At 41.9% G+C, this 12387-nt stretch overlaps 1 protein-coding gene across 1 annotated transcript in view; it reads left to right on the top strand.

Moving 5' to 3' along the window:
* The window catches only part of LOC141048945 (ovomucoid-like), a 70344-nt gene extending 58251 nt beyond the window's left edge, over window positions 1-12093 (top strand). The window contains exons 10-12 of the mRNA XM_073545005.1: window positions 826-871; window positions 6550-6659; window positions 11902-12093. Coding sequence (XP_073401106.1) covers window positions 826-871; window positions 6550-6659; window positions 11902-11947 — 202 coding nt within the window. The 3' untranslated portion in view covers window positions 11948-12093. The remainder of the gene's footprint in view (window positions 1-825; window positions 872-6549; window positions 6660-11901) is intronic.
* Window positions 12094-12387: the final 294 nt, after the last annotated feature.

Here is a 12387-nt window from a genome sequence, read left to right as displayed (position 1 = left end):
TCGGCAGCCAATCACAGCCATGCCAATAGTTAACATGCCTACATGCCTAACAGGATGTGCCCACACTTCGGAGGATTCCCATTGGCTTAATCAAAGCAAGCAGGCTCATAGCATGATGGGAACTTCCTATTCCGATTCCGATCCCGGAATCCGATATGAAAAAAGTATCGGAATTAAGTATCGGAATTCCGATACCGCTAATATCGGCCGATACCCGATACTTGCGGTATCGGAATGCTCAACACTAATTATCAGTACTGAATAATCACAGTCCCCTGGGCCAGAACTATTGCAGATTTCAGAGCATGGTTTTTTAATCACAATGTTCAATTTCTTGAGCCATGTGATTGTTCAAAGGTCCTGTTTTCTCTATATGTATCTGAGTGTAGTCTCAGAACAAACCCTTGCAGACCTTTCATTTGGTATAGCAGGATAGAGCTCCTGACATGATCTGTCATACAAGGAGGATTGTATATCCCCCTCTCCCCCAGCAACTGGTAAGTAAGGAGACTTCAGATCTGTGAGCTGCTCAAGTGACAGCTAGATAATACCCATTTAACAGACTATGACCATGTATGAGCAACACATGGTCAGTATGTTTCTGTGATTAGATGTAGACAAAGAATTAGCCATTCACTGACTGCAAAGTCTTCAAAATAGTTGCAAGCCATGTTCATATTAATAACGTATACAGTGTACAAATAAATAGTTACTGGAGTCTCCATATACTAATGCATATACCACTCAAATAAACCATTGCAGCATTTTACACTAAATGAAATATTACCACCATTATTAACACCATTTTCCTGTTTTTATTTGCAGTAAAACTGGCCTACATCTTGCATCCGAAGGAGAATGCCAACCAAAGGTTTATATATTATTATATTTTCTATTAGTATTTTTTTATTGTATACAATGTGTTAACTTTTTTTTTCTGAAAATCACGTTTTTCCTTTTCCATAGTATAAGAGTAAACTTGCTGATGGCTGGTGAATCAGATTACTGGGACCCCCAGGAGTCTCAGTGCTCTGCGGCTCTGTCTTGAATGGATCGGATGCTTAGTCTCTGATCTATTCATTGTAAATGGACCCGCTGTAAATAAGCAAGTACAGTGCTTGGCTTTCTCCTGCAGTCCCATAAACAATGAATGGAGTGGACCTTGAGCACCTTTGCTCCTTTCAAGACAGGGCTGCGGATCTAGGTTTTCAGGGTTCCAGAACTTTGATTTTGGAACAGATTGAGGATAACTTGGGATTTTGGGAATAACCATTTAAGATCGTTAAAAATTATAGCTATCACTGTCTGATCATATATTATATCACTTCGTGCCTTGTGCACATTTGGAGATGTCATTCGCTTTACAGGCACTAAATTATAGAGCTTGTGACGTAGATAATCCAAAATGATCTGCTATACAGTAATGCTGCCACATTTTTCCTGTTATTCCTGCAGTTTTGCAATTCAATGCAATTTAATGCGATTAATATATCTTAAGGTTCACGCACATGTCCAATTATATCGGACAAGTGCTATCTGTGGTTTTCACGCATAGCACTTACACCCATGAAATTCTATGGGGCTGTGCAAGTTTTCTACTCTGATCCGATTGTCAGGTCAAAATCGGCAATACAAGTCTATGGGTCCGAGAAAAACATCGGATTGTTCTCGGATAACATCTGAGTATCTGAGTTACGGTTTGAGTTTCACAAACTGCCAGAATGGGAAGGGTGGAGAAACTTTTTTTTCTCCCCACCTCCAAGAAAAACTTATGCCACTCTGATCAAACTCAGATCATAGTCTGATCAGAATAATTGGACAGCTTTTTTCAGATGGAGAGAAAAGAATGCGTGCTCCGACGATTTTGATGTATTTAATTGACTGTTTAATGTAAATATTAGTGCGTTTCATTCCCCTATTACTGCAAAAATTGTGTTTTAGTGCTTTACCCTTTAAGGACTGGGCAATTTTATTTTTCCTTTTGTTTTCTCCCTTCCTCTTTCAAGTGCCATACATTTTTGTTCTTCTGTCAAATATATACTGTAGTTTTAGGCAACTGTGGAAAAATGCTTTAAAAATAGAAGTGTTAATAGTGTCTTTTTATCAATTTACAATGAGCAAACTAACTGAACAAAAGAGAAATATAAATCAAATCAATATTTGGCGTGATGTGATCTCCCTTTCCCTTCAAAGCCGCATCTAAGCATCAATTCTTTTAGGTACACTTGTATAGTTTTTGAAGGAAAGCGGCTGGAAGGTTGTTCTAAACATCATGGAAGATAGCTTGCACAAATCCCTCTGTCACTTTATGTAATCCAACGCCGAATCCATGATGATGAGAGCAGAGCCAGAGTATTGTAGCTGATTGTAGCTGTTGAGGGCTTGTTTTTCGAGGGATGAGTTGTAATTTTGACTGGCACCATTTATATTACCATATCATAAACTGAAAGTGAGAAAAAATTCCAAGGAGGGTGGAATGGGAAAAAAAGAACAGCAATTCCACATTTTTTATGGTTTCCTTTTATGATCATTTAGCAGTAAAAGTGTCCTGGTAACTTTGTTCTATGAGGCAGAAAGGTTATTATGATACTAAATTTGTTTATATACCATGTATACTTGAGTATAAGCAGACCCGGGTATAAGTCAAATTTTGCCTCAAAACACTGGGTAAACTTATTGACTTGAGTATAAGCTGGGTATGGATTGTCCCCTCATCCCTGTCCTTGTATGCATGCCCCCCGTCGCTGTCCTTGTATGCATGACCCCCGACGCTGTCCTTGTATGCATGCCCCCCGTCACTGTCCTTGTATGCATGGCTCCCCGTCACTGTCCTTGTATGCATGGCTCCCCTGTCGCTGTCCTTGTATGCATGGCTCCTTATCCCCTATCCTTGTACACATGGCTCTTTATCCCCTATCCTTGTATGCATGGTTCCTACTCCTATTAAAAAAAAGGAAACATCCTACTCACCTTCCTGAACATCTCGTTCCGGCGCCGGCAGCTCTTGTGGCCTAGCAATGAATATTCACTCCACGCCTATGGGAGTGGAGAGGCGTACATACTCATTACCTTAATTAGCAGGGCCACATTATCGCTCGGCAGCAGAAGCTGCCTCCACCAGAATGAGATGCTGTGAGGGCGCGCATGAAGGTGAGTAGGATGTGTGCTGCAAGCCAGCAGCTGTAACTGTGCACACTATAAGAGAAATGAATATTCATTTCTCTTTATCAGCGGCACAGGCTTTAGCCATAGCCGCTGGCTCCTGCCTCTGTGACCCGCTGCTCCGCCGCTTCCCCTTCCCCGCCAACCCCTGCCTCTATGACCTGCTGCTCCCCCTCCCCCACCGTCTTTCTGGGATAATGATTTGTGTATATTAAGAGGGGGGCGTTTACAGCACACAAAAAATTGCTGAAACACTCGGCTTATACATGAGTATATACGGTATATAGAAATGTATTTTTTTTTGCTTTACTACTTTACTAAACATTAATTTTGGTGAATATATTCTGAAAGACAAAACCAATATTTATTCATGTTTCAGACCAAATCCCCCCTTCTCCAAAAAACAATAGACAATGGCATCTAACAAGTTAAACTGTTGCATTTGGAACTAGTGTCTCAGAGATATCAGTAGTATAACACAGCTAGTACCTGCTCTGTAGTGGGCAGGCTCAGCTCCTGAGCTCACTCCCTACAATTAGTGATTAGATTGCTATGAGATATTGTCAAATATATTAAAGATGTATTCCCATTACTTTAATAAAATGATAGAAAAACAATAGGATATGCCAAACCTAGAGTACCTTGATTCAGGACAGTTTACTTATCTTGATAGTGTGGAGGCTGCAGCATTGGTGTAGTGCTGCTTCCTCTTCACTGTTCAAGGGAATGTTGTGGGTAGAGTTGAGCGACTTTAGTCAGATCGGGTTTCATGAAACAAAATTCGTTTTAGATGAAACTGGTCCGACTAGGGCAAAAAAAGTTTGAGTTTCGTCCGAAACCCGACCCCAATGCAAGTCAATGGGAAATAAAAGTCGGCATTGAGCGGATGACATTCATCCACTCACATTCATCCACTCAATGCTGACTTTTATTCCCCATTGACTTGCATTGGGGTCGAGTTTCGAGCGAAACTCCGACTTTTTTTGCCCTAGTCAGACCAGTTTCATCTGAAACGAATTTTGTTTCATGAAACCCGATCCAACTAAAGTCGCTCAACTCTAGTTGTGGGCTGAAGTTCCCTCTTCATCACCTGGGAGTGCCACTGTGCAGGGAAAGGTAACGTATCTCTTCTACGTATATAATTTTAGTATGTATAAAAGCAAATTTCCCAAGTTTTTTTGTAGAATGGCGGTAAACTTAAACCATACTACGTGTTGAAAAAAACATAAAAAACTTCACAAAAAATATTTTTGTGATTTTCCAATATGTTACTAAAGTCATTACTGTATACACAAGAAAAGATTAGTGTCCATTCAGTCAATTTGAAGTTAAGCCATTATATTTCCAGTGGCTAAAGAGGTTGCCCGGACTAAAATGAAAAGTCTGCAGTCACTATGTGCAACTGCAGACTTTTGAGTTCCCCAAACACATGCACTACGCTCTGCAAGGATTTGCCGGTTTCTGAGCTGGGATCGGTGGTGATATATATGATATGCATACTCCTGGGCAGAATCTCACTCAATAGAAGTATATTGCGTGAATGCCATGCCCACTAGATGGCCATGCCCTTTAGATGGTAGTGCCCACTGAATGGCCTTTCCCACTTGTATTGAGAGGGGCTGCTCGCACTAGACTGCTCCTGCCCGGGAGTATGCATGTCACATACATCACCACCATACCAGGCTCAGAAACCAGCACATCCTTGCAGCGCACACTGTGTGCACTTAGGGGATTCAAAAGTCTGCAGTCACACCGTGACGGTAGACTTTTCATTTAAGACAGAACAACGTCTTTAAGCAGTTGCTTAAGTTAAGGCTGAGTTCACATCGATATTGTGGGCTGCGTTTAACGCATCTGTTACATAGCGGCATTAACACTATGTAACGGATGTGTTAACACACCCATAGACTGCTATAGACGAGCACATCGCTAATGCATGTCATAATCGGCATGCACTGGTGATGTGCCGTCATTCTGTGACGGACCCTCGGACACGGTCTGCAACGTCCGAGGGTCCGTCACTGCTAGCGCACATGAAGCATCTGTGCTAGCGGGATCACATAACGTGATCACGTTAGGGGAGTAGCGTTAATGCAGTCCGCCAATGCTATGCATTGAATGAACTGCATTAACGCTATGTGAACCTGGCCTAAGTTGCAAAAAAATTAAATACATGAAAATAAATATCTTTGTCATGATCCAGTGTTGGATCTGGCGGTACTAAAAGCACAAAGTGAACTTTTTTTTACTTTGGTTGAGTTCAAAGGTGTTTTGACTGTCCCCGGTGGTGGTTAGCGGTATCGCACCATAGGTTTAGGTTAATGTTCACTTAATTAGGGATCAGGTGTGACTCCCTATAAAGGTGTGCTTAGGGGGTTCACTCACCGCTGGTGACATTTCTTTCTGAGTTGTTGGAGAGCCTGGTGGAAGGATGGAGCGGGATAGGAGTCCTGCGCAGTCAGCCAGAGAGGATGAGTGCCAGCTAATGGTGTCTGCAGGAAGGACTGGCATGGCTTGGTGGAGTCGCAGTTTGTGGTGTCGGCGGGAAGTGCAGGCATGGCTTGGAGGAGTGGCGACTTGGAAGAGAGTTGCACTCAGCATGCTCTACTTGGTTGCTGAGAACTGGACTCGAGCATGCTTGGATTCTTGGCAGAGGCTGGACTCATCTTGGGACTCTGTGTACTGGACTGCTGCAAGTGGTGATGGACTCTGCTCCCAGGCTGCACGATGGTGACGGATCCAGTTATGTGATGGATCAGGGTGGAGGAGAAGATGCACACAGGTGGTGGGCTCTGTTGCTAGGAGCGCACGCAACAGAGCAAAGCTAAGTGGTGTTTCCCCTGTATTGTCTCTTTCCTCATGTGTGTTATTAGTGCAGTGGTGGGATTAGTCTCCGCACGGACCCATTCCCTAGTGAGGGTTTAGGGTCAGGGTGAGCAAGGGCGTTGAGGTACGCGTGCGGCGCCCGGTGCGAAACCGGCATAGGGAATGTCAGGAGTGCAGGGACACTGGCTCGGGGGAGCTCAGGATGTCTCCAATTTCCCATTCCCTACCGCAGGGCCCACCATTGTTATAGTTACCCAGGTTCCCCCCTTATTATTTTTATGCGCCTTACTGGAGGCGGTGTTTCCAGATATGTTTGCATAGCGTGTAATACCTAAATCCGCCAGGTGGAGGTGGCGTATCCACCTGCACGCTTTATTATTTAAATTCGCCCCACTGGAGGCGGTGTATCCAGGGTCACGTGTGTTATGGGTTCGCCTTGCAACATCATCTGCGTCCTGACACACGTGATCATGACAATCTTATTGTCTATAAGGAGTTGATTAATTTTATATGCATACATAATGGCTACAATTTTTTTTTCTGTATTTTTCATCACTGCAGGATGAATGTGGGGGATTTGGAAATGTTTGTGCTTTAGTTTACGAACCAGTCTGTGGATCTGATGGTGTTACCTATGCCAGCAAATGCAATTTATGTGGTTCTAAGAAAAAGTAAGTACTACTCAGATCTAATAATCTGATGAAAATGTTTGAATAGCTGTTAGGATTGGCAGAATGCACCAAATATAAATTATAATAAGGTGCGTTTGCAACCGGGGGTCCACCGTGCGGTGATGACAAAAGTGCAGCTAGAGAACAATGGTGGAGCATAGCTGCGAGTAAGCACCGTAAACACACCGAGCTAAACGTCACTTGGTGTGAACACAGTGCAAAGCGCCTGACTCTGTTACTCCACAGAGCAGTGCAGAAACTGAGAGCACTCTAAGCTATGCCCTGTTAAAGGTCACAGGAGCATAGAGGGCTAGATGCTAGTGGGGTCCCTATAACTCACCCCCCACTACGCTGGTGATTGAACCTGCACTGACACACAGTGGCTTTTGAGCCCGCACCTGAGGACGCCCGGTGCAGCTGCTAAGTTCAAGCAGGAATTCCCACCCTACACTGCCTGACTAGAAACACGCTCTCAGTGCTATTAGCGGCACACATGCACACAGGGTGGTAGCTGTCCCACCTACACACACACACACAGCAATTAAGCATGATACTAGTGCACCGGCGTGCGCCTCTAAAAGCCTTTTATACACTAGGCTCATGTCCGTAGAATGTAAGTCCGCAAGGACAGGGTCCCCTTCCCTCTGTACCAGTCTGTCATTGTAAATTTGTTTACTGTTAACGATATCTATAACTTTTTATGTAACCCCTTCTCATGTACAGCACCATAGAATTAATGGTGCTATATAAATAAATAATAATAATAATGTCCAGACAGACAGGACCTTCCCATAGGACCAATCAGAAGCTGCCACCTCACCAGAGCAGCTGATGGCCGTGCACCAATGAAAAGGCACCACATCAGGAACTTGCTCAGTAGGATGAAATCCGGACTTAGTCTCCAGAACACAACACTGCACGTACAGTATATACCAGTACTCTCCATAGGCTTAGCTGGAGAGCCAGCAGCAACTACACATGCAGCATGAGCTTGGGCGAGGTGCTGTGCCGAGCCTGAATGGGAGATCGCTGCACCAGACAAGGATTGGGATCTATCCCGTGCATCCTAACATTACCCCCCCAATACTCCCTCCCCGGCAATGTTTGCCATGTTTAGAAGCTAGGAGGCATGGATGTGTTTTTGCCGATCGGCTAAAGCTCTTGATGGTACATTGAACTTGTCCGGGGGTACCTGGGCCTTCAGACACAGACTCTCACAAAAGCTGTGTTAAATATTTCAAGCACTACTGAATTAGAAAACAATATAACTTTATTAATAATAAAAATATGATTGCACACAACTATACCAAAAATGATGTACACAAGAAAATGTGTATAAAAAAATATTTTATTAAAAAATATATAAAACCAAAATCTCAAACGTGTGATGTAAGGGGCATGGAGCGGCAGATGAGTCAGCAAAGACTCAATTTCAGATATATAAAAAATATATAACATATTAAATAAATATCATACATGAAAATATACTAATGCACATAACAAATGGAAAGTGCGCAAGTGCAATGAATCAATAATAAGACACCATGTGACAAATAAAAAATAATTCTTTCATAAGTTAATGGGAATTATATAAGTAAATACCGTATTTTTTGGACTATAAGACGCACCCCAATTTTCAGTAGGAAAATAGGGAAAAAAAAAATAATGTGTCAAATGGGGGTCCGTCTTACAGTCCGAATTCAGCTTACCTGGGAAGGGATCCGGCACAGGTGGAGAAGTAGTCACAGGGGTCATTCAGTGGTCCAGGCTCGTGCGGTGGTGGCTCTGTGCTGGGGCAGGTTGGTTGTGCTGGGGCAGCTGTGCTGGGGCAGGTGTAGCAGTGCTGGGGCAGCATTGCTGGGGCAGCATTGCTGGGGCAGGGGCAGCTGTGCTGGGGCAGGGGCAGCTGTGCTGGGGCAGGGGCAGCAGTGCTGGGGCTGGGGCAGCAGTGCTGGGGCAGGTGGGCTCTGCAGTGGTGGCAGCGGGCGGTGCTCTGCGGTGCGGTGGTGGCAGCGGGCTGTGCTCCGGTGCAGGGGCGGCGGCTCCGCCGGCATTTCTTCGCAGCCCGGAGGCCTCCGCACTTCCCTTGCTGGCCGCCACCATGTTGCGGTGGCCTCTGGGAGCATGGACGCCGGAAAGACGGCCGCCGATCCGGGGACGGCGCATGCGCGGGATGTAAACTTTTAATCAGGGTCATTTGGATGTTTTAGGTTGTCATTATAACTTAAAAAGAAAAAAACACTGTAGTTTTACATTAAATGGCTTCACCCAACCACTAACCATGAATGGAGAAAAACTTTTGGTGTTATCATTCATATTCTCTGACAAAAAAGGCCAAGAAAGCAAAAATTCTTCCGGGCTATGTAAACTTTTGAGTGCAACTGTACATAAAAGCACTTATGTTTGAGAGATTACCTGAGCAGGGGGCTGTAAGGTAGTCTGGAAACATAAGTGAGTACTCTATCAAATATAAGTAGGAATGGAGCATATTCTCACATATTTTACCTTATTTCAATGATGATATATAGAATGATATACTGCAGTGCACATTCTCACATAAAAATGCAGATTTATAGATTTATTCGTTGTAGTATATAAGTGTAAATGACAATGTGTAATGACAATAGTACCTAACACTATTAATGAGGAAAGCAAAACTCCTTCAAAGAAAGCATTTATGTAGATAACAACATCAAGTGAATTTCCCAGCTGGACTGGATAAATCAAATAAACTGAGCACTGTTCACACACTGTTAAACATATATCTGACCATGCATAATAATAACCTGTGGAGCAGTAGAGTCACCCCTGACGCGGGCTTTGCGTGCAGCTTCTTCCGTGGTCTTCTGCATGACCTCCAGATGACCCTGGTGGAAGGGGACCCCACCTGATGTGAACATGTGAACAGGTAATTAAAGAGGGTTATCTAAGATGTGAGTCCTATCCCCAACTTGCCTAAGAATGCGGAAGGTGACAGATTTATGGCCCTTGACTGCATGTGTCACAGAACTGACAGGAAAACTATATTCAGCTGCTTTGCTCCCAATACAAATTATGAATATTATTTTTGTATGAACACCATAGACATGGCAGTTTAGAAAGTCATATTTTCGGATTTGAGACAAAGTGGAATGTAACTCATTGCCTTACGTCACTTGGTACTTGAGAAAGCACCTTTCAGGTTAATAAGAGCAAATAGATTATGCTATCCTGCCATGTTTTCTCTCTATAGAAAGGTAAAATAATGATAGGAAACATGACAGTAATATTTCCCACCTGAGACCCTCAGGGGTGAAGGTATCATGGAATTTCAGAATCAGATAATTTTCTAAAGACTGAGCCACATCTAATAATTTTCTGATGACTAGCCCTGTTATCAGTCCCCTGGTGTGGCTATATGTGGGCATGACTTGAGTTAATAAAAGCAAATACCTAATTATAGTCTTTGTCAGTCCTGGGAGATACAGTTTACTGTAGTTCTGTCTGTTGTCCCTCAAAAATCAAGAGCTCCCCTTCAAAAAAGCCAGATCCATCCCTGCTACAAAGGTTTAGTACATTTCTTCTGTTTATCCTTTTTATTTTATGTAATAGTTTATACTGTATTGTTTTGTCCATTTTGTAATATTTTCTGTATATTTTTTAGAAACACTGGCTACTTTTTGGATTAAATATATAACATTTAATAGCTTAATTCCTCTTGCTCTATAAACCGCACTCTTGAAGCCATATGCTAACGGGTGTTCAATCGACCTGTATAAACAATTAGTGGTGGCTGCTATATTTTTTTTTTTGTGGAGTTTGAACATGAACATAACAGAGTATGTATATGTATATATATATATATATATATATATATATATCATGCATTGGAATCAGAGGTGTATATACTATATGCTCACTATGAATTCCCCAATTACTGGCTTAGTGGGGAAAACAGCTGCAACCTCGTCCACCACTTGTCAGTCAATTGCGCAATTGTCATGACGATTGGAGGCAGCAGTCTGTTTATCACTGACGTATTAGTACCAGCTGGGAGATATGCATGATTCCACGGATGTCATCTCTGACAGATGCACAGATGGCACCGGCTAAACATTTGTGACATATTCTGCTTGTTTCTTTGCTGTCGGTCACAAGAAATCCCTCTTAAGAGAAGGCCAAATTTACTTAATTTTAGTTCAGTTAATGCATTCCCAACATGGTGATTTTCCATTTTTGTTCTATGGTTTTTAACTCCCCTTCTTCCAAGACTCATGAAATTTTATTTTTTTTTAGTCGATGGAGCTGAATAGGGGCTTATTTTTTGTGTAGTGAACTGATGATTTTATTGATACCATTTTTAAGTAGATATGTTTTGATTGGTTTTTATTGCATTTTTTACAATCTAGTTGCTGCTATAACACTACAATTTTAATGTTTCTATTTTTTTCCCTCATTGCAGCATTTATCTATCAGGTTAATTATTTTAAATCTTTAAAAAATGGACTTTTATGGATGTGGAGATTCCAAATATGTGTGTGGGTTTTTTTTCTCTATTTGTATTGGGAGAAAAGAGGCGTAATTTTAACTTTTATATACATTTTTTTCATATTTTTAAAAACAGTTTCTTTTATTTTTACTAGTTTTTGTAATCCCCTTAGGAGACTTGAATCTGCGATTGACCTATGGCTTGTAGTATATGAAGAAAAACCATGTTATTGCTGTAAATAGTAAGAATAATAGTCTCCTCTATGAACAATAGCCACAAGAAATTCTTTTAGGGGTATCATTATGTCTGGCAGAACCCCATCTGTCATGACAAATGAAGGGCACCTTGCAATCGCATTGCATGGAGGGTGGCGATGGGCACTTGAAACGTGAGACCTCCCAGGCCTTGTGATTTAAATACCTCTGTCAAAGATTGACAGAGGCATTTAAGTGGAGTTGAGTTCTACCCACATCTGATAGAGGCAGATGCTGGCTGAATAACACAGCCATCTGCCGGGAATGGAGCAGGCTCAGGAGCTGCGTCTGCATCAAAGACAGGGAACTGACACTTGATGTCCAGTACATCCAATGTCTGTAAGGGGTTAAGTATATTTAAAGGCTATGAATACCTTGTACTATTTAGTATATGGGAGTTACTTACTATCAACTCCTTAGATACATGTCAAATATTCCATCGAAAAATATGATCAATAGAAACGCCAAAGTGTATTCAAAAATATGATGCTGAAACTTTCCTTTTGCTTTAATTTTACAGGAATGCTGAGCTGAAGATGATCTCCGAAGGAGAATGTCCAAAATAGAGTTGTTAAACCATGCATCATATTTACATATCTTGTCATGTGAACACAAAACTGCAGTAAATAGAAAAGCATCACATGGTGTTTGTATATGCTACATTTTACCAATTACAATTCTCTAAAATAAAAAGAACACTTAAATATCACAAGTGGCTTTTATATGATAATACTAGTACTAAGACGGTGTCTTAATAACAGTGTAATTGAGTATGTTTTCTGCTTAAAAGGGTATTCCTTTCTCCAAGATCCTATCCCAATATGTAGTAGGTATAATAATGATAATATTAGCAAATACCTCCAATTAGAAATGGAGCGTAGTATTTCTGATTCGCTATCTCTCTTTCCTCATGTTCACGCATTGCAGGACCTTAGGTATCCATGGTTGCAACCATTGATATAATGAGAGATATCTGGTTGCTAGTAGTCATAACCATGGATACCTA

Source organism: Dendrobates tinctorius, unplaced genomic scaffold (genome assembly GCF_039654945.1).
Source record: "Dendrobates tinctorius isolate UK_male_01 unplaced genomic scaffold, ASM3965494v1 ptg000139l, whole genome shotgun sequence".
NCBI lineage: Eukaryota > Metazoa > Chordata > Amphibia > Anura > Dendrobatidae > Dendrobates > Dendrobates tinctorius.
This window is presented reverse-complemented; position numbering and strand designations above follow the sequence as displayed.